This window comes from Balaenoptera borealis (assembly GCF_965194805.1).
Source record: "Balaenoptera borealis genome assembly, chromosome: 7".
NCBI lineage: Eukaryota > Metazoa > Chordata > Mammalia > Artiodactyla > Balaenopteridae > Balaenoptera > Balaenoptera borealis.
In genome coordinates, this window is record NC_138864.1 from 24,220,792 (window position 1) to 24,243,978 (window position 23,187).

A 23,187-nucleotide genomic window follows, 5' to 3' on the forward strand; every position below is an offset into this window, starting at 1 on the left:
GAAAAACACTTTTGAACTGCAAAAATCTTAGTAAAGACAACCTGAGTTGGAAAAGAGTTGCAAATAGGTTACTTGGGCTTGTTCTCTCCTTTCTTTTCCTCAGAACAACTCTGAAAGGGAAACTACTCTGTTTTTTGTTTGTATTTTTTTTGTATGCAGGTTTTAAAAAGAGCTTTATTTAAGTACAATTGACAAAATAATACATGTATTTAAAGTATGTAATGTAATAAGTTTTTACATATGTAAAAGTCTGCAAAACCATCTCCTCCATCAAGATAATGAACATATCCATCACTACTAAAAGTTTCCTTGTGTCCCTTTGTAATCTTTCCCTCATGCCCCACCCTGCCTGTCACCTCTACACCCCCCCACCAATCCCTCGATAATTACTAATCTACTTTGTGTCACTATGGATTAGTTGCATTTTCTAAGATTTTAATAAATGGAGTCATACAAAATATACAGTACGTAGTCTTTTAAAAAATATCTAGGTTCTTTCAGCATAATTATTATGAGGTTCATTCACATTGTAGCATGTATCAGGTGGTTTCCTCACACAGATGCTGATCCGTACTTTGCTGAACAGTCATGGGCACCCTGTGTACCTCCGTTTGCTCTGGAACTTTCTCTTGTTAACTCTAGCAGCCCTGGTCTCCTCCACTTGGTGAGTCTGTTGGGCTCTGCCTATGTTACCCATCCCCACCCTGCAGCCTGGAAACATTCTTAAGGTAATAGGCTATGGCAATCATTGAGCTCACCTGGTTTGTTTCCCATCTCTAGTCTTCTAGTTCTGTTTTTTCTTTCAATCAAGGTAGTTAAGATGCTACACCTCCTCTGGAGCTCCATTGCAATTCTGAACTTAAGAGACCAGTCAAATCTGAACTGAGGAATGCTGTGAATACACTGTCTCAATTCATCATATACATTTTCTTTGTTGAATCCAAGCACACAAATCAGGAAACAACTCTCTTCTCTAGGACAGTTTTCTCCTTTGTTAGTATCATATGATGTTCCCAGCTGCTGAAAAGGTGCTTTGTACCATTCAATCTTTGTGTCAAGTGCTTTTGTGATACAAATCCTCCTGTGAATTCTTGCCTCTCTCCTTTAATCTGAGCCATAATCTTGTCTATCTACATCTTCATTGGATCTTTTCCCAAAAGACAGCAGAGTATTCAATGAGTTCCTCTAGAGGTTTTTTTCCTTCCACTTCTCTTGTTGTATTTTCAGTATCATCACAACCCCACTTCTCATTAAACTGCTTAAAATCTCTCTCATTCCAACTAGTAAATCCCTGTATTAGAAGCTTCTCTTTTCCCCCAATCTTCATCATTAAGGGGTTCAACTTTATCAATTTTAATCTGTTCATCTTTTTGTGCCTGTACTACATTTAGCAGGTCAGGATTTCAAGGTATCTACACCCAACAGTTTTTGTATAGTACAGAATTTCTTTTTCTAGTAATTCAAATAAACGTAGAGGAAAGAACTGGTAATCCTGAATATTGGTTGTTCTATTATTTTTTTACACATTTTAATATCAATAGTAAAGCATCAACAATAGTAAGGGTTTCCCAAATATCTAAGATCTTTTACCTCCTCAATCATGAGTTTCTTGCTTACACAAAGAGAAGCCAAATCTACCCATTTCCTTCTGCAGCAGTAGAGACCATGCACAATACTACTGTTACTAACAAAATGAACACACAAATGATTTTAGCTTAGGGACAATACTCACAAGCAAGACAGTTTATAAAGTTCTATTTAAGTTGCTGGAAAATAGCTTTATCTTGTGAATAAGTAATTTACTGAAAGCTCTGTACTTTGGGTTAAATCTGTGGAGACTCTAATTCTTATTTGTAAAGTTTATAAATCCCTTCCTACAAAAATCTTGCAACAGAGATTGGAACTTGGGGCTGCAGAAACCTTGTTCCTTATTTAATCCCCTTTACCAATGAAAATCAGACAATATTTTTTTGACCAAGAAATGGAAAATGACTAACCTATCCCCATGTGCCTTGGCTTCCTTTAAGTGAGAGAAAAGCTTCTTCTCAGGACACGTTTTTAAACTCTAGCATTTGCTCTCAAAATCTGCCATGTCCAAATCTACTCAAGTATATAAATATCCAAGTTTGACTGATTGATTTCCAAATACCTGGTTGATAAGCATTACTCATTTTTTAACCCAAAATGCACCTGATCTAATCCAGCACTAGCCATGGACAAAGATAGGGCTCTAAGGAGTAATCAGCAGAATTTCTGTTCCTTGTTTAAAAATAGGCTTAAGCCTCTTGGCTAAGGTGAGCTTCTTCCTGCCTCCCACCCCACCACTCCCCACTCCAAACCTTATAACAGGCTTTGTTTACTTACATTCTGAGGGAGAATTCTGGTGCTGCCTTATTAGGAACAGGTTAAATTTCAGTGCATCACAGTTGGAGGATTCCCTCTTTTACATTATAAACACTACTGACCACCCACTATGGGAAGCACCATGCTAAGTATTTTAGGGAGGTTCAAAACATGTAAAAAGACGTGGTAATGCCCTCAAAAAGCTTACCAGCTGGCTAGGAAAATAAATTATACACTTTTGAAAAAGCATTTAAATAACTACTCTGAAATCTTATTTTTAATGCACGTTTTTCATAAACAAAAGCTCTAACACCACACACAATCCCGTATAACCAAATATTTTAATGTTGTCAACATTTTTTATCTGTTCTTCCCTTGATAAAAGTGCAACCCAGGACATCTTAACAACAAATTTTTACAAGCAAATATTTTTGAGCTAGTTATAATGCTGCCCATCATTATATTTTCTCTCAATTATGTGGAATAATGACAAAGTCAACAGTACACTAGGTTTTGAGCAAGTATGCAATTAATCAGTTTTGCCCAAGAAATATCCATTTATGTCTAATCCCATCCACTGTATTTTTCGCCTCAGATATTGTAGTTTTCATTTCTAGAAATTCAATTTTGGTCTTTTTTTATATCTTCCATGTCTTACTTAACTTTATTCCAACGTGTGGAATTCAGTTATAATAACTATTGTATTTTTCTTCTCTGCTAATTCTAACATCTGTGTCTTTTCTGGAAAGGTTTCGATTGATATTCACTTCATTTTGGGTCATGATTTCTTGCCTCTTTGCAAGTCTGATAATCTTTGATTGGATGCCAGACAAGGCGAATTTTATTTTGTTGGGTGCCAGGTATTTCTGTATTTCTATAAATCTCAAGCTTTGTTCAGGGATGCTGTTAAGGTACTTGGAAACAATTTCAACTTTTCATTTCTTGCTTTTATGATTTGTTAGGCAGTTCTGGAGGAATGCGCAGTCTAGGGCTGTTTCCAACTACTAAGTGCTCTACCCAATGCTCCATGAGTTATGGTATTTTCCAGTCTGGCAGGTGGGATAAGCATTTTTCCTGGACTTGTGTAAGCATTAGGTTCTATTCCTTCTGGTACTTTATAAACTCTAGCTGTCGATCTCTGTTGGACTCTCCTTATGGTTTCCCCAACTCAAGGAGTCTGCTGGGCTCTACATCAGTCCCTTCTCCATGTACTACAGTCTGAAGACTCTCTTGAGGGAGTAAGCAGGGACTCATTTTGCTTGTTTCCCAGCTCTTAGTGATCACTTTCTTTCACTGCCTGATGTACAGTATCTTAGAAACTGTTTTTTCATGTATTTTGTCTATTTAAAAATTTTTGTTGTTGTTGGCTTAAGTAGAAGGGTAAGTCAGTCCTTTTTATTCTACTTCTAGCCTAGAAGCCCTCACTGTTTCTTTCTTTCTCTCTTTCTCCCTCTTCCCATCTTTTTTCCCCTCCCTACATCATGCTCTCTGTAATTTCTTGTTGGGAAATAATTAAAGACTCAAAAGAAGTTGTAAAAATAGTACAAAGAGGTCCTGTGCACCCATTACCCAGTTTCTCCAATGTTGACACCTTATAATAACCATTGTGCATTATCAAAAATAGGTATCGTTTGGCATACAATTAATTAGACTACAGAGCTTACTCAGACTTCACCATTTTTTACATGCACTCACTCTTTTACACGTTTTTGTGTATACTTTTATGAGATTTTATCACATGTATAGATTCACATAACCATCATTATAATCAAGATACAGAATTGTTTTATCATCACAACGAAAGTTCTATGTGATAGCTCTTTATAGTTTTATCTTCCCTCTCCTTTCTGAACTTTTTGCAACAACTTGTCTGTTCTCCATATCCATAATACTGTCACTTCAAGAATGTTAGGTAAATGTAATCATACAGTATGCAATATTTTGAGACAAGCCATTTTCACTCAGCATAATGCCCTTAAGTTCTATCCAAGTTGTGTGTATTAATAGACTGTTCTTTTTCACTGTTGAATAGTACTCCACTGTATGGACATACCACAGTTTGTGTGACCATTTACTGGTAGAAGTATATTTTAGTCATTTCCAGTTTTGGGCTATTATAAATAAAGCTATGAATACTTGTGTACAGGTTTTTATGTGAATACTAAGTTTCATTTCTCCAAGATAAATGCCCAGGAAAGTAATTGTTGGGTCATATGGTACTTTCTGTTTTAACAAAATGCCAGGCTGAATTCAGGAGTGGCTGTATTATTTTACATGCCCAATACCAATGCAGGAGAGATCCAATCTCTCCACATCCTTGCCAGCATTTGATATTATCAGTATTTCTTATTTTAGCCATTCTAATAGGTATGTAGTAGCATCTCATTCTGGTTCTAATTTGTACCATACCAATGGCTAGTGATGTTGAACAAGTTTTTGTGTTTTTACTTGCCATCTTATATCTTCTATGGCTGTACTGTTTCTTAAATTTTACATGATTACACTTTTAGGTGCACAAATCTTTTTTTCTTCATTACTGGGAAGAATTTCGTCAGGGTAAGATTTGGCTGTGGTTCAGTATTTCATGTATGACCAAAATAAACATGAAAACAAAAATTAAAAAAAAACAAACAAACCCTGGGCATTACAAACAGAATTCACATGCTCTAAGACTGGGGCCTGTACTTTGATCTCTAGTCTAGGGGTCAGCACACTGGCCCACAGGCCAAATCTAGCCTGACGCCTGTTTTTATGGCCTAAGAGCTAAGAATGACTTCTACGCTTTTAAAGGGTTATAAAAAACAAAACAAAAGAGAATAAACAACAGAAACCATATGTAGCCTGCAAAGTCTAACATTTACAATCTGTCCTTAACAGATAAAGTTTGCAGGTGAATGGAAACAAAATCTGATCTTCCTTTCTTTGGAAACCTTAACAAACAAAGCTGATGTCTACCTATAACACTCTCCCAGGATCTTACACTTTAACAAAATGGAGAAACAAAAACACCATAAAAGCACAAACGATCTGAAGGCAGTTCCTACATTAACTCCCCGTCAAAGTATTTTTAAGCAGACAGCCATAAACCTACAGCACTCTTCATTCTGTTAACAAATTTCTTCCATGTCATCTGGAAGCACACCTACATGGCTGACAAATCCATATGCTATGAACTTGGAGAAAACCAAAACTTAAGTGTGTTCTAAAAAAAAGTTATTTCTATGAGTCAAATCAAAAGACTAGATTTTTTCGCCTGTTTGGAGAGAAAATACTGTCTCTAGCTCTTAAAAGTGGCATCCTATGGGCTTGGTCCCATTTCAACATCTTTTCCAACCAATGAACCCGTTTTCCATTATAAATCACATTACCATTAAATGTATTACTCTCCAGCCTACAAACAAGCCGAGAACTCTCTTCTGACTTGGTAGTTTATTTTGATACCAAATGAACTTATTTTTATTATGCTTTACATTTCCAGTTTGACTAAAATAAAGTGAACCCAGTAATACCACCTTCCCTACCATGCAGACAATGACAAACAACAATCATTTGGCTGACAACATACTTTATCTCTCATACTCTCTAATCATCTAAATTGGGGCGTTTTTAAGACCAAAAGACTTTGTACCACATGCATTTTTGGTCTTAAAAATGGCTTAATATACAATGGTGAGGTTTCATATCTAAGTTGATGAACCCAGTCTAAAACTTAACAGAGAAGTCAACTTATTCCCAGAAATATCTTATCTAAGGTATTCACCACCTATCCAATTTGCCATATATGGGTAGAGCACGAAACTTAGAATCAAGGATCTCATAAGCATTACAGAATACACACTGTGCACAACTCTTTAGTAGGTAAATGTTTTACCTTAAGAGAGTTCCAGGCTTTCTTTTGACCTCAGAATAGCACATATTTGTAAATCACTTTAAGAAATATACAACACACAGTGACAACTAACTGATGAACAATCATCGACAGGAAGACACTGGCACTCACCAAAAAAGATAACCCACATCCAAAGACAAAGGAGAAGCCACAATGAGACGGTAGGAGGGGCGCAATCACAGTAAAACCAAATCCCATAACTGCTGCGTGGGTGACTCACAAACTGGAGAACACTTATACCACAGAAGTCCACCCACTGGAGTGAAGGTTCTGAGCTCCACGTCAGGCTTCCCAACCTGGAGGTCTGGCAATGGGAGGAGGAATTCCTAGAGAATCAGACTTTGAAGGCTAGCGGGATTTGACTGCAGGAGTTCGAAAGGACTGGGGGAAACAGAGACTCCACTCTTGGAGGGCACACACAAAGTAGTGTGTGCATCGGGACCCAGGGGAAGGAGCAGTGACCCCAAGGGAGACTGAACCAGACCTACCTGTTAGTGTTGAAGGGTCTCCTGCAGAGGCAGGGGGTGGCTGTGTCTCACCGTGAGGACAAGGACACTGGCGGCAGAAATTCTGGGAAGTACTCCTTGGCATGAGCCCTCCCAGAGTTTGCCATTAGCCCCACCAAAGAGCCCGGGTAGGCTCCAGTGTTGGGTGGCCTCAGGCCAAACAACCAACAGGGAGGGAACCCAGCCCCACCCATCGGCAGACAAGCGGATTAAAGTTTTACTGAGCTCTGCCCACCAGAGCAACACCCAGCTCTACCCACCACCAGTCCCTCCCATCAGGAAACTTGCACAAGCCTCTTAGATAGCCTCATCCACCAGAGGGCAGAGAGCAGAAGCAAGAAGAACTACAATCCTGCAGCCTGTGGAACAAAAAACACATTCACAGAAAGAAAGACAAGATGAAAAGGCAGAGGGCTATGTCAGATGAAGGAACAAGATAAAACCCAAGCAACTAAATGAAGTGGAGATAGGCAACCTTCCAGAAAAAGAATTCAGAATAATGATAGTGAAGATGATCCAGGACCTGGGAAAAAACATGGAGGCAAAGATCGAGAAGATGAAAGAAATGTTTAACAAAGACCTAGAAGAATTAAAGAAAAAATAAACAGAGGTGAACAATACAATAACTGAAATGAAAACTATACTAGAAGGAATCAATAGCAGAATAACTGAAGCAGAAGAATGGATAAGTGACCTGGAAAACAGAATGGTGGAATTCACTGCTGCGGAACAGAATAAAGAAAAAAGAATGAAAAGAAATGAAGACAGACTAAGACACCTCTGCGACAACATTAAATACAAAAACATTTGGATTATAGGGGTCCCAGAAGGAGAAGAGAGAGAGAAAGGGCCCGAGAAAATATTTGAAGAGATTATAGTCAAAAACTTCCCTAACATGGGAAACGAAATAGCCACTGAAGTCCAGGAAGCGCAGAGAGTCCCATACGGGATAAACCCAAGGAGAAACATGCCGAGACATATAGCAATCAAATTGGCAAAAATTAAAGACAAAAATCATTGAAAGCAGCAAGGGAAATAATGACAAATAACAAACAAAGGAACTTCCATAAGGTTAACAGCTGATTTCTCAGCAGAAATTCTATAAGCCAGAAGGGAGTGGCATGATATACTTAAAGTGATGAAAGGGAAGAACCTACAACCAAGATTACTCTACCCGGCAAGGATCTCATTCAGATTCAATGGAGAAATCAAAAGCTTTACAGGCAAGCAAAAGCTAAGAGAATTCAGCAACACCAAACCAGCTCTACAACAAATGCTAAAGGAACTTCTCTAAGTGGGAAACACAAGAGAAGAAAAGGACCTACAAAAAGAAACCCAAAACAATTAAGAAAATGGTCATAGGAACATACATATCGATAAGTACCTAAAACGTGAATGGATTAAATGCTCCAACCAAAAGACACAGGCTTGCAGAATGGATACAAAAACAAGACCCATATATATGCTGTCTACAGAGACCCATTTCAGACCTAGGGACACATACAGACTGAAAGTGAGGGGATGGAAAAAGATATTTCATGCAAATGGAAATCAAAAGAAAGCTGGAGTACAATTCTCATAGCAGATAAAATAGACTTTAAAATAAAGAATGTTACAATAGACAAGGAAGGACACTATATAACGATCAAGGGATCAATCCAAGAAGAAGATCTAACAATTATAAACAACAGATTAAACTTTCTTCTCAAGTGAGCACGGAACATTCTCCAGGATAGATCACATCTTGGGTCACAAATCAAGCCTCAGTAAATTTAAGAAAATTGAAATCATATCAAGCATCTTTTCTGACAACAACGCTATGAGACTAGAGATCAATTACAGGGAAAAAAAATGTAAAAAACACAAACATGTGGAGGCTAGACAATACATTACTAAATAACCAAGAGATCACAGAAGAAATCAAAGAGAAAATCAAAAAATACCTAGAGACAAATGACAATGAAAACACGACGATCCAAAACCTATGGGATGCAGCAAAAGCAGTTCTAAGAGGGAAGTTTATAGCAATACAAGCCTACCTCAAGAAACAAAAAACATCTCAAATAAACAATTTAACCTTACACCTAAAAGAACTAAAGAAAGAAGAACAAAGAAAACCCAAAATTAGTGGAAGGAAAGAAATCATAAAGATCAGAGCAGAAATAAATGAAATAGAAACAAAGAAAACAATAGCAAAGATCAATAAAACTAAAAGCTGGTTCTTTGAGAAGATAAACAAAATTGATAAGCCATTAGCCAGACTCATCAAGAAAAAGAGGGAGAGGACTCAAATCAATAAAATCAGAAATGAAAAAGGAGAAGTTACAACAGACACTGCAGAAATACAAAGCATCCTAAGAGACTACTACAAGCAACTCTATGCCAATAAAATGGACAACCTGGAAGAAATGGACAAATTCTTACTAAGGTATAACCTTCCAAGACTGAACCAGGAAGAAATAGAAAATATGAACAGACCAATCACAAGTAATGAAATTGAAACTGTGATTAATAATCTTCCAACAAACAAAAGTCCAGGACCAGATGGCTTCACAGGTGAATTCTAACAAACATTAGAGAAGAGCTAACACCTATCCTTCTCAAACTCTTCCAATAAATTGCAGAGGAAGGAACACTCCCAAACTCATTCTAAATGAGGCCACCATCACCTTGATACCAAAACCAGACAAAAATACTACAAAAAAAGAAAATTACAGGCCAATATCACTCATGAATATAGATGCAAAAACCCCCAACAAAATACTAACAGAATCCAACAACACATTAAAAGGATCATATACCATGACCAAGTGGGATATATCCCAGGGATGCAAGGATTCTTCAATATACGCAAATCAATCAGTGTGATACACCATAATAACAAAGTGAAGAAGAAAAACCATATGATTATCTCAATAGATGCAGAAAAAGCTTTTGACAAAATTCAACACCCATTTATGATAAAAACTCTCCAGAAAGTGGGCATAGAGGGTACTTACCTCAACATAATAAAGGCCATATACGACAAACCCACAGGAAACATCATTCTCAATGGTGAAAAACTGAAAGCATTTCCTCTAAGATCAGGAACAAGACAAGGATGTCCACTCTCACCACTATTATTCAACATAGTTTTGGAAGTCTTAGCCACGGCAATCAGAGAAGAAAAAGGAATAAAAGGAATACAAATTGGAAAAGAAGAAGTAAAACTGCCACTGTTTGCAGATGACATGATACTATACATAGAGAATCCTAAAGATGCCACCAGAAAACTACCAGAGCTAATCAATGAATTTGGTAAAGTGGCAGGATACAAAATTAATGCACAGAAATCTCTTGCATTCCTATACACTAATGATGAAAAATCTGAAAGAGAAATTAAGGAAACACTCCCATTTACCATTCCAACAAAAAGAATAAAATACCTAGGAATAAACCTACCTAGGGAGACAAAAGACCTGTATGCAGAAAACTATAAGACACTGATGAAAGAAATTAAAGATGATACAAACAGATGGAGAGATATACCATGTTCTTGGATTGGAAGAATCAATATTGTGAAAATGACTACTACCCAAAGCAATCTACAGATTCAATGCAATCCCTATCAAATGATCAATGGCATTTTTTACGGTACTAGAACAAAAATCTTAAAATTTGTACAGAGACACAAAAGACCCCGAATAGCCAAAGCAGTCTTGAGGGAAGAAAATGGAGCTGGAGGAATCAGACTCCCTGACTTCAAACTGTACTACAAAGCTACAGTAATCAAGACAATATGGTACTGGCACAAAAACAGAAACATAGATCAATGGAACAAGATAGAAAGCCCAGAGATAAACCCACGCACCTATGGTCAACTAATCTATGACAAAGGAGGCAAGGATATACAATGGAGAAAAGACAGTCTCTTCAATAAGTGGTGCTGGGGAAACTGGACAGCTACATGTAAAAGAATGAAATTAGAACACTCCCTAACACCATACACAAAAAGAAACTCAAAATGGATTAGAGACCTAAATGTAAGACCGGACACTATAAAACTCTTAGAGGAAAACACAGGAAGAACACTCTCTGACATAAATCAGAGCAAAATCTTTTTTGATCCACCTCCTACAGTAATGGAAATAAAAACAAAAATAAACAAATGGGACCTAATGAAACTTAAAAGCTTTTGCAAAGCAAAGGAAACTACAAAGAAGATGAAAAGACAACCCTCAGAATGGGAGAAAATATTTGCAAACGAATCAACGGACAAAGGATTAATCTCCAAAATATATAAACAGCTCATGCAGCTCAGTATTAAAAAAACAAACAACCCAGTCCAAAAATGGGCAGAAGACCTAAGTGGACATTTCTCCAAAGAAGACATACAGATGGCCAAGAGGCACATGAAAAGCTGCTCAACATCACTAATTATTAGAGAAATGCAAATCAAAACTACAATGAGGTATCACCTCACACCAGTTAGAATGGGCATCATCAGAAAACCTACAAACAACAAATGCTGGAGAGGGTGTGGAGAAAAGGGAACCCTCTTGCACTGTTGGTGGGAATCTAAATTGATACAGCCACTATGGATAACAGTATGGAGGTTCCTTAAAACATTAAAAATAGAATTACCATATGACCCAGCCATCCCACTACTGGGCATATACCCAGAGAAAACCATAATTCAAAAAGATACATGCACCCCACTGTTCATTGCAGGACTATTTACAATAGCCAGGTCATGGAAGCAACCTCTATGCCCATCGATAGACGAATGGATAAAGAAGATGTGGCACATATATACAATGGAATATTACTCAGCCATAAAAAGGAACGAAATTGGGTCATTTGTAGAGACCTGGATGAACCTATAGACTGTCACACAGAGTGAAGTAAGTCAGAAAGAGAAAAACAAGTATCATATATTAATGTATATATGTGGAACCTAGAAAAATGGTATAGATGAACGGTTTGCAGGGCAGAAATTGAGACACAGATGTAGAGAACAAACGTATGGACACCAAGGGGGGAAAGCGGCGGGGGCAGTGGTGGTGGTGTGATGAACTGGGCGATTGGGATTGACATGTATACACTGATGTGTATAAAATTGATGACTAATAAGAGCCTGCTGTATAAAAACATAAATAAAATAAAATTCAAAAATTCAAAAAAAAATTATACAACACAGTTATTTATCAGTGATGGCAACAACAAGGGAAACCATGGAGCAGGAAATTAAATAAAATTACAGGGCTGACACATCAAACCCTGTGGGAAGCCTGAGCCCCAGGAACTAAAGTTTATTGGCATGGTTTCTTGCAGAAATCATGCTACAGATACAATCCAGACCTCTTAGCAGTGAGAGTATTTCTGTTTCTATGCCTCATAGGCTCTGTAAGGAAGGCCCAAAAGAGCTGATCTCAGCTACCTATAATAACAACTCACATATAAAGTTGCTCATTACTTCCAAACTTGGGTTTCAGATTGGAAATCTCCATAGAAAAAGCAATCTGCTTTAATTTTCTAGACCTCAAATTATTCCATCCACTTGATAAATAAGGTCTGTGGCCTTTTGGGCACCAGTTTTGGAATCAAAACGAAACATAAAAGTTTCTCTAAACCCGATAACTTGTTCATACAGCTCTCTCCACAGGAGACTGTTGTCTTTACCTGAAGTCCCTCTGTACTATTACTTTAACGGATTTAATCTAATATCAGAGACAACCTACAGATCCACCTGGGGCCCAACCTCACTGTATATCATGTGCTACTCTCCAAAAGAAATCTGCTGATCAGTACCTAGATTCTTGGGCTGTGGGCAGGAAATAAACTTTGCTCTAAAATTTGGTCCTTCCCGGTTTAGGAAATAGGGGCTAGAGTATAAGATATAGCAACAAATAACAGAAAAATAATTAAATGGCCTAAGGAGCTTCATAATAACCAATGAGGTAAGCATGCATCTTCCTCATAGCATCCATTTACAAGCATAATTTAAAATTTTATAAATTTTTTATATAATAAAAATTTATAAAGAGTAAAACAAAAAATTTATTGCTAAGAAATGCTAACCATTATCTGACCCTTTAGCAATGAATAATCTTTTTGCTGGTGGAGGGTCTTGCTTCCGTGTTGATGGCTGCTGACTGATTAGGCTGGTGGCTGCTGAAGGCTGGAGTGGATACGGCCATTTCCTAAAATAAGACAACGAAGTTTGCTGTATTGACTGACTCTTCCTTTCATTGTTTCTCTGTAGCATGCAATACTGTTTGATAGCATTTTACCCACAGTAGAACTTCTTTCAAAATTGGAGTCAATCCTCTCAAATCTTGCTGCTGCTTTATCAACTAAATTTGTGTAATATTCTAAATCCTTTGTTATAATTTCAATAATCTGCTAGCATCTTCACCGAGACTAGATTCCATCTCAAGAAACCACTTTCTTTGCTCATCCATAAGAAGTAATTCTTCATCCATTAAAGTTTCATCATGAAATTGCAGCAATTCAGTCACATCTTCCAGCTCCACTTAAAATTCTAGCTCTCTTGCTATTTCCACCACATCTGCAGTTACTTCCTCCACTGAAGTCTTGAACCTTTCAAAGTCATCCATGAGGGTTGGACTCAACTTCTTCCAAATTCCTGTTAATGTTGCTATTTTGACCTCTTCCCATAATCACAAATGTTGTAGTGGCATCTAGAATGGTGAATCCTTTCCAGAAGGTTTTCAGCTCACTTTGCTCAGATCCATCAGAGGAATCACTATCTATGGCAGCTAGAGCCTTACAAAATGTATTTCTTAAATAATAAGACTTGAAAGTCGAATTTACTCCAGATCTGTGGGCTGCAGGATGGATGTTGTGTTAGCAGGCAAGAAAACAACATTAGTATCATTGTACATCTCCACCAGAGCTCTTGGGTGGCTAGCTGCATTGTCAATGCACAGTAATATTTTGAAAGGAATCTTTTTATTTTATTTAATTTTATTTATTTATTTTTTATTTTTTAAAATATTTATTATTTATTTATTTATTTATTTTTGGCTGTGTTGGGTCTTCGTTTCTGTGCGAGGGCCCCCTCCAGTTGCGGCGAGCGGGGGCCACTCTTCATCGCGGTGCACGGGCCTCTCACTATCGTGGCCTCTCTTGTTGCGGAGCACGGGCTCCAGACGCGCAGGCTCAGTAGTTGTGGCTCACGGGCCTAGTTGCTCCGCGGCATGTGGGATCTTCCCAGACCAGGGCTCGAACCCGTGTCTCCTGCATTGGCAGGCAGATTCTCAACCAGAGCCACCAGGGAAGCCCCAGGTATCTTTTTTTTTTTTTTTCCTGAGCAGTAGGTAGCAAAAGTGGGCTTAAAATATTCACTAAACCATGTTGTAAACGGATGTGCTGTCACCCAGGCTTTGTTGTTCCATTTACAGAGCACAGGCAGAGTAGATTGAGCGTAATTCTGAAGGCGTGTAGGATTTTTGGTATGGTAAATGAACACTGGCTTCAACTTTAAGTCACCAGCTGCATTAGCCCCTAAGCAGAGAGTCATTCAGTCCTTTGAAGCTGTGAAGCCAGGCACTGACTTCTCTTCTCTAGCTATGAAAGGCCTAGATGGAATTTTCTTCCAATATAAGGCTGTTTCTTCTACATTGAAAATCTGTTGTTTAGTGAAGTCACATTCATTAATTACCTTAGCTAGATCTTCTGGATAACCTGCTGCAGCTTATACATCAGCACTTGCTGCTTTCACCTTGCACTTTTATGATATGGAGACAGCTTCTTTCCTTAAACCTCCTTAAACCAAACTCTGCTAGCTTCAAACTTTTCTTCTGCAGCTTCCTCATCCCTCTCAGCCTTTATTGAATTGGAGAGAGTTAGGACCTTGCTCTGGATTAGGTTTTGGCTTAAAGGAAAAGTGTGGCTGGCTTGATCTTCTATCCAAACCACTAAAATTTTCTCCAGATCAGCAATAAGGCTGTTTCGCTTTCTTATCATTCATGTGTTCACTGGAGTAGCACTTCCAATTTCCTTTAAGAACTTTTCCTTTGCATTCACAACTTGGCTACCTGGATGAGGCCTAACTCTCATCCTATCTTGGCTTCAATATGCCTTCCTCATTAAGCTTAATCATTTCTAGCTTTTGATTTAAAGTGAGATGTGCGACTCTTCCCTTCACTTGATGACTTAGAGGCCATGGTAGGGTTATTCACTGGCCTATTTCAATATTTTTGTGTCTCAGGGAATAGGGAGGTCTGAGGAGAGGGAGAGAAACAGGGGACCAGCCAATCAGTAGAGCAGTCAGAAGACACAGAACATTTATCAATTAAGTTTGATGTCTTATATGGGCGACGTCGTTCATGGTGCCCCAAAATAACTGCAAGAGTAACATCAAAGACCACTGACCACATATCAACAAAACAAATATAATAATAATTTTAAAAGTTTGAAATACTGTGAGAATTACCAAAACGAAATACAGAGATGCAAAGTGAGCAAATGCTCTTGGAAAAATGGCGCCAATAAACAAGCTCCATGCACAGCTGTCACAAAACTTCAATCTGTGAAAAACACAAATTGTATCTGTGAACTGCAATAAAGCAAAGTACAATAAAATGAGGTATACCTATATCAATTTTTTCCATCAAAATTTATCCAAGGCTTATTTATTCATTTGTTTAGTTTAAAATAGATCACTGTGGAGTCCAGGCCACTGAACTCTTTCTCCTGAATTACTACAGTAACCTGCGAATTAAAATTAACTTTTCCTTCATCCACCATTGTCCTTTCCAATTCTTCCCCACTCAACATTCAGTGATCTTCCTAATACACAGATCTGATTATATGAACCCCAGATTAAAACCTTTCAGTGCCTTTGCAAAGCACTGAGTATGAAAGCCAAATCTGCCCTATATGATCTGATCCCTTTCGAACTCTGCAGCCTCCTTTTTATGCCACTGTGCCCCTTACTCGCTACACTCTAGCTATATTGGACTTGTCTCATTTCCTCAAACTCACAATGCTAGTATAATTTAGATGTGCCACCTCCATGCTCTCACAGTACCACGTACATACCTTTATTATAACATTTATTGTATTGTATTCACTGGTTTGTCTGTCTTGCTTCACTAGGATGTAACCTCCTCAGATGGCAGAGAGACCATACTTTATTATCTTATCTCTGCACTCCTAGTTTCTAGCAGTACCCGATTCAATAAATGTTTGTTGAGGGACTGACTGAACAAATAAAGGAAAATAGAGATGACAGGTGGAAGAGGAACTAGGCTAGGAAAAGATAATATTTGTTTTCAAATATATTAAGTTTGAGGTAGTACCTGTTTAGTGGAATGGAAATGGGCAAGACTTAATAAAGAGATCGGGTCTGCAGATAATAATTTTATCCAATGACAGGACTAGTAACTGTTCTTAGAGGATTTAATAAGGCCTTTTTTTAATGGTTGAAATGATGAGAACAGGGTTTTGAAATGCAACTTAAACTAAATCTAAATTTCAAAAAGGCATATGATTCTATGAGTTACAGAATAAAAAATGAAAAAATAATTTATAATTCAAACATTCTTAACTTATGTAAAATAATTTGATTATGCTATCATTCAGAGCATTATTAAACAAATTTGTATTATTACTTTACATTACCAGGGCCAAAAAAGGTAACCCTATTGGCTCCCTATCAAATTCAAGATATCAGATCACGAGAAATTGATTCTTACCACATTTAATACACTTAAATTTTCATCACATTTTCTCTGCATAACTAAGAGTCTGCCCATTAGGCACTGAGTTAATCTGAAAGTGTACAGGTGTTATTTTTATTACTGCTATGCTTTTTGTTAATATTCTATGATTTTTAAGACTGCCTTCTTAACCTTTACTATATATAAAATGAATATTTAAAACTGAAACTTGATCTTTTTTCTTGGTCATTAAATAATTACTTTATTTTTGAGAGAAAAAACATACTCCCTCCCCCAAATAATCTTTACTCCCTGCCAAGATTTAATATAGTGGCTGTTAATAATTGTGAAACTTGATCTTATGAAGACACCGCACTGCCACCATAACCACACACCACCATCACACTTTCTTTTTCTTGAGACTATCTCATTGGTAAGCCTGTGGCATATGTGCATGTACACACTTTAATTTCAATGTCCTCTGGGCTGGAGACAAGATGGCGCAGTAGAAGGATTTAAGCTCACCTCCTCTCATGAAAACACCAAAATCACAACTAACTACTGAACAATCATCAACAGAAAGGACTCAAACCTACCAAAAGTGATACTCTACACCTAAAAACAAAGAAGAAGCCACAATGAGATAGTAGGAGGGGCACTTTCGCAATAAAATCAAATTCCATACCCACTGGGTGGGCAATCCACAAACTGGAAAATAATTATATTGCAGAGGTCCTCCCACAGGGTGAGAGTTCTAAGTCCCATGTCAGGCTCCCCAGCCTGGGGGTCTGTTATCACGAGGAGGAGCCCCCAGAGCATTTGGCTTTGAAGGCCAGTGGGGCTTGAGTGCAGGAGCTCCACAGGTCTGAGGAAACAGAGACTCCACTCTTGGAGGATGCACACAAGTTTTCACATGTACTGGGACCCAGGGCAAAACAGTGACTCCATAGAAACCTGGGCCAGACCTACCTGTGGGTTATGGAGGGTCTCCTGTGGAGACAGGGGTCAGCTGTGGCTCACTGTGGAGTCAAGGACACTGGTGGTGGACGCTCCAGGGAACACTCATCAGCGTGAGCTCTCCTGGAGGTCGCCATTTTGGCACTGAGACCTGGCCCCACCAACAGCCTGCAGGCTCCAGTGCCAGGACGCCTCAGTCCAAACAACCAACAGGGTGGGAACACAGCTCCACCCATCAGCAGACAGGCTGCTTAAAGTCGTCCTGAGCAAACAGCCGCCTAGAAACACACCCCTTGACACGACCCTGCCCACCACAGGGACAAGACCCAGCTCCACCCACCAGTGGGCAGGCACCAGTCCCTCCCACCAGAAAGCCTGCACAAACCCTTGGACCAACTTCACCCACCAGGGGGCAGACACTAAAACCAAGAAGAACTACAATCCTGAAGCCTGAGGAATGGAGACCTCAAACAGAGGAAGTTAAACAAAATGAGATGGCAGAGAAATAGGTCACAGATGAAGGAAGAAGATAAAACCATGGAAGAAAAACTAAGTGAAGCAGAGATAGGCAATCTACCTGAAAAAGAATTCAGAAGTAATGATAGTAAACATGATCCAAGATCTCAGGAAATGAATGGTGCACAGACTGAGGATACAAGAAATGTTTAATAAAGAGCTAAAAGCTTTAAAGAGCAAACAGAGGTGAACAATACAATAACTGAAGTGAAAAACACGCTAGAAGGAATCAATAGCAGAATAAATGAGGCAGAAGAACGAATAAGTGAGCTGGAAGACAGATTTGTAGAAATCACTGCTGTGGAACGGAACAAAAGAAAAAGAATGAAAAGAAATAAAGACAATCTCAGACACCTCTGGGACAACATTAAATGCATCAACATTTGCATCATAGGGGTCCCAAAAGGAGAAGAGAGAGAGAAAGGGACTGAGAAAATATCTGAAGAGATAATAGCTGAGAACTTCCCTAACATGGGAAAGGAAACACTCACTCAAGTCCAGGAATCACAGAGTCCCATACAGGATTAACCCAAGGAAGAACACACTGAGACACCTATTAATCAAACTGACAATAACTAAAGACAAAGAGAAAATTTTAAAAATCTTTTAAAATATTAAAAGATAAGGGAAAAGCAACAAATAACATACAAGGGAATCCCCATACAGTTATCAGCTGATTTTTCAGCAGAAACTCTTCAGGCCAGAAGGGTAGTGGCATGATATACTTAAGATATATATGTTCAGATTTGACAGAGAAATCAAAAGCTTTACAGACAAGCAAAAGTTAAGAGAATTCAGCGCCACCAGATCAGCTTTGCAACAAATGCTAAAGGAACTTCTGTATGCAGAAAAGAAAAGGCCACAATTAGAAACGAGAAAACTAACAAACGGGAAAGGCAAACATAGAATAAAGGTAGGAAATCATCCACACACAAATATGATATCAAAACCAGCAATCGTGAGAAGAGGACAGTACAAATTCAGGATATTGGAAATGCATTTGAAACTAAGAGACCAGAAACTTAAAACAATCTTGTATATATACATAGATTGCTATATCAAAACCTCATGGTAATTTCAATGTCCTTCTCAATGCCATTCTGGTTAAGATTTTAGAAAGTTCGCCAGCATTAATTTTTTTTACTATATAAATATATTATCTATACCATAAATATTTTTTTAAAGTAGTATCAGCCATTAATACATCCACAGGTAATTAGAAAAAATGTGGAAAAGCTCTTCACATTTCTGGAATTGAGAATTTGTACTAAAAGGTCAGGCTGTACTAAAAGATCAAGTTTACAATGTGCATAATACCAAACCAAACTCCTATTTATTATAATCATACAAAATTAACTTTATATCTTACACTGTAATATATGTATTTACAGTTGGCCCTTGAACAGCACAGGTTTGAACTATGCGAATCCACTTACACACAGATTTTTTCAATAAATACATACGACAGTATTACACGATCTGCAGTTGGTTGAATCTACAGATGTGGAACCACAAATATGGAGGGCTGACTGCAAAGTTACAGGTGGATTTTTGACTGCCCTGGGGCAGGGGACCAGTGTCCCTAACCCCCTGTAGTTCAAGGGTCAACTGTAGTTGATTTTCAAGTCCAAGAATTAGAAAGCAGCTGTGCCAGAAAAGAAAAAAAAATTTTTAATGGTTTTCAGATTTTTGATTATGGTAAAAAAACACATAAAATAAAATTTACCATTTTAACTAGTTTTAAGTTTACAGTTTAGTAGTGTTAAGTATATTCATATTGTTGTGCAATAGATCTCCAGAACTTTTTCATCTTGCAAAACTGAAACTTCATACCTGCTGAACAACTCATTTTCCTCTCCCCCTACTTTGTTTCCTTAGATATCTTATATAAATGCAATCATACATTATTTATCTTTTTTGTGATCGGCTTATTTCACTTCGCATAGTGTCCTCAAGGTGCATCCCTGTTGCAGCATGTGACAGGATTTCCTTCGTTTTTAAGGCTGAACAGTATTCCATTGTATGTTTATATATCACACTTCATTTTTGCTTTCATCCATCAATAGACATTTGGGGTGCTTCTACCTCTTGGCTACTGTGAATAATGCTGCTATGAATATGAGTGTGCAAATATCTTTTTTTTTTTTTTTTCACACACATACACTGTATTTTATTTTTACAAGAGATAAATAGACTGACACCAAGCATTGTCCATGGATGACCACAACAAAAGCAACAATGATTGCAATTACCAAACATGAAACACACTCATACTATGTCATAATATTGACATTCAGTCCAGTAATCCTCCACTGTAACAGCTCCTTTACTTTGCAGTGAAAATTGATTTGTATATTCTTTGCCTCTGAGTCCTTGTGGGATTTTTTTTTTTTTTCAAGTAAATTTTATCCAATGACTATTCACTATCCAGGAATAGTGAGTGCTTCAAACTAAATGTCTGCAATTGTGTTATTGATAAGTAGTTGGAAGAAAAAAGTGTCAAACACCAACATGTGACAATGGAAAAGAATAAAGGCTAAAACTTCAGTTAAATATAGCGTATTTCTACTCATAGATGGACAACGACTATTCATCTCACACAGCAAAACGCAGCCTCCTTACCAGTAATTACTATACCATCATCTTTATGGGCTTCATCCATTTCTTCAACATGGACTTCTGAGTTCACATCAATCTCTTTCCCTGATAACTGTAAATAAGCCTGAAGAGAAGATGCAACCTTGACAAGGACAGATCCTGTGATAAATTTAAAGGAGAGCTGATTAATGCAAAGAAATAAAAAGTACTAGAGCCTATTATAAAAATGATTGAACAGGTAGCATTGCTCCTGATACACTGTCTTTACTCATCAGCTTATTTTATTTAAATAGCTGTACCTTTTCCTTACTCCCAGGTATTCCCAAGGCATTCACAGTATCTTCCGTCAAGAATATGAGTCATTAGGACATCATGAACTGCTATTTCTCTTTTTGCCAATAGCCCTAGTCAGCTCATCCAATACCAGAAAAGTGAAGAGTTTAATACACATGCAGCTTATAGACAGAATTTACCATTAATTGAGCATTTACTAAGAGCCAAACACCTTCATTATATTATCTTTTAATTTCTCTCTCAACTCTATGAGGTATTATTATAATTTCGATTTTACAGATAAGAACTTGCTCAAGTTTCCACTACAGCTACTGCTGGAATCAAGATCCATTTCAATGACAACAAACCTATGCTCTTAACCATTGTCGTGTTTCATACACTGCTACCTCATTGTATTACAGGACGTGTAACCTCACTGATCATTATAATAAAACCAGAACCTTGAGCTCTTGTGCTTTCAGTGGTACCTTGTTTGGTTGGGGGTGTGGAGAGCGCAATAACAAAAATTTAAAACGGAAGTATTTAAATTTCAACTGACTAACGTTTCTTTTTAATGGACTACAGACTTTTTGGGTACCTGAAGCAAGACACTCAACTTTATTTCATCTACAATCTTACAATAATTCAACTTCTAAAGGACGAAATAAGAAAAAGTACTCTGTTGGGAAGGAATCATTTTTCAAAACAATTATGTGGTTTGCAGCACAAACTCACCAGTACACTCCTGTTTCAAGTTTTTCTTTCTCTATTTCTCATATATCAAATAAATAAGAGAGGCCTTTCCCATAAAACAGTAACCCAACTCTGTGGACAAAGATGGTCAGGATGACATCCATTGTGCATGTTGTAAAGATTCCTTTTAGAAGGCATTTATTTATGGGTCTTTGTGTGCTTTCTAGTTTGGTTAACATCAGCTTAAGTTTCACTAAATAATTCCATATCTTCTCAGCCTTTCTAATGGGAGCTGGAACTTTGGGATTAAGACTGATGAAGTTTCATATTTACTACTCAAAAAGGGGGGAACAAAGCACATAACTACAATTGGTTTATCTTATTTAAAAAACAAACTGCTTTTCAGGGTTTAAAGGTAAACTACTGACAGAAGTTACCCATAAAAACAGATATGAGAGCTTTAGGAAAATACAAAACAAAAACAAACCTGGAAAATGTCAGGAAGAATAGAAGATACATGTTTTTTCTACCAAACATACTTTAAAAAGTAGAAAATAAGAGATTTTAAAAAACTTTTTCTAGGACATTATCTCTAAATACATTAAATGTAATAATTTTATGAACATCTTTCTTTTCTGTTCTTAAATAAAGGGATCTTAAATCTGTCAGAGTTTTAAAAATGTTAAGCAATGCAGATAGTTCTATCCCCATCTCTCTCCACATCCTTAAAAAGCAAAAACTATCACTATTAAAACTCCATTCCTATTTGTGAATGAAGAATTCTCATGACTTGAAAGCTTTCCCAAATGTCCCATCTCTAAGACTATCTTCTTTAGAAAGGAGAGCTCCTGTATGTCTTCAACCTCTTTTCACTTCAAAAACTGCTTCACGGTTATTGACATCAATACCATTTTTAAAAAATTAAAAAGTGAACTAATACAACAGCATCATTTATTGAAGTGATACTATATATTAAGATTAGTGGCTTTATCAAGGACAATTTTTAAGTGGAAAAGTCAGTACTCAGATGCAGTTCTGACTCTCAAGCCATAACACAGCCTTTCTGAATGAATGAATAAGGTCACTGTGTTAAGTTTCATAGGAAGAGAGGAAACAAGCATTGTGACATTCTTTTTCACTTGGCAAAATGGCCACAGGAGCTGAAAGGACAGCCTAAGAGACTCAAGTAGCTGGCTCTTAAACCCTACAGCAAGACAGTGGCAGAGTTGGAAAGGATTCCAGATGTCTTTACTAACTATTAAGCAATAGAATCCTGAATAACTTTCCATCACTCCAGAAAGTTACTGTTCCCAAGTGTAGTGAGAATTAGAGACCTGAATTAAGACAAAAATCTTTGTTTCCAGTTATCTTTAAGCTCCTGCCAGTATCATAGTCCCAACAGGAGAAAACACAAAATTGTAATCCCAATCAAATCTTGCAACATCATATGCTATTTCAGTAAGTTACTGGAACAACAATCCAAATAATAGTTAAAAATAATTCAAGTGGATGAAGATTAGCAATGTTTTTTGTTTTGTTTTACTTTTTTGCCCGTCCATACAAAACAGGAAATAATTTTCATGTAAGAGCTGCTATTCAAAACTTTGTTTTTACTCTGTTACTAGTTACATCAAATGTAGTAATGTTTATTCTCCTTGGGTCTTCATAATACAAGAATGCAATTACATGACTTTTTTTGACATTTACAAAATACCCTGAATAGTATTATTGAAGCTCTTAGAAA

At 37.4% G+C, this 23,187-nt stretch overlaps 1 protein-coding gene across 2 annotated transcripts in view; it reads right to left on the reverse strand.

Annotated features, from left to right (window-relative positions):
* Nucleotides 1-23,187, reverse strand: part of FAM185A (family with sequence similarity 185 member A) — a 95,979-nt gene that overhangs the window by 23,529 nt on the left and 49,263 nt on the right. For both annotated transcript variants that reach the window (XM_082399406.1, XM_082399405.1), the window contains exon 7: nucleotides 20,502-20,636. In XM_082399406.1, the coding sequence (XP_082255532.1) occupies nucleotides 20,502-20,636 (135 nt within the window). The remainder of the gene's footprint in view (nucleotides 1-20,501; nucleotides 20,637-23,187) is intronic.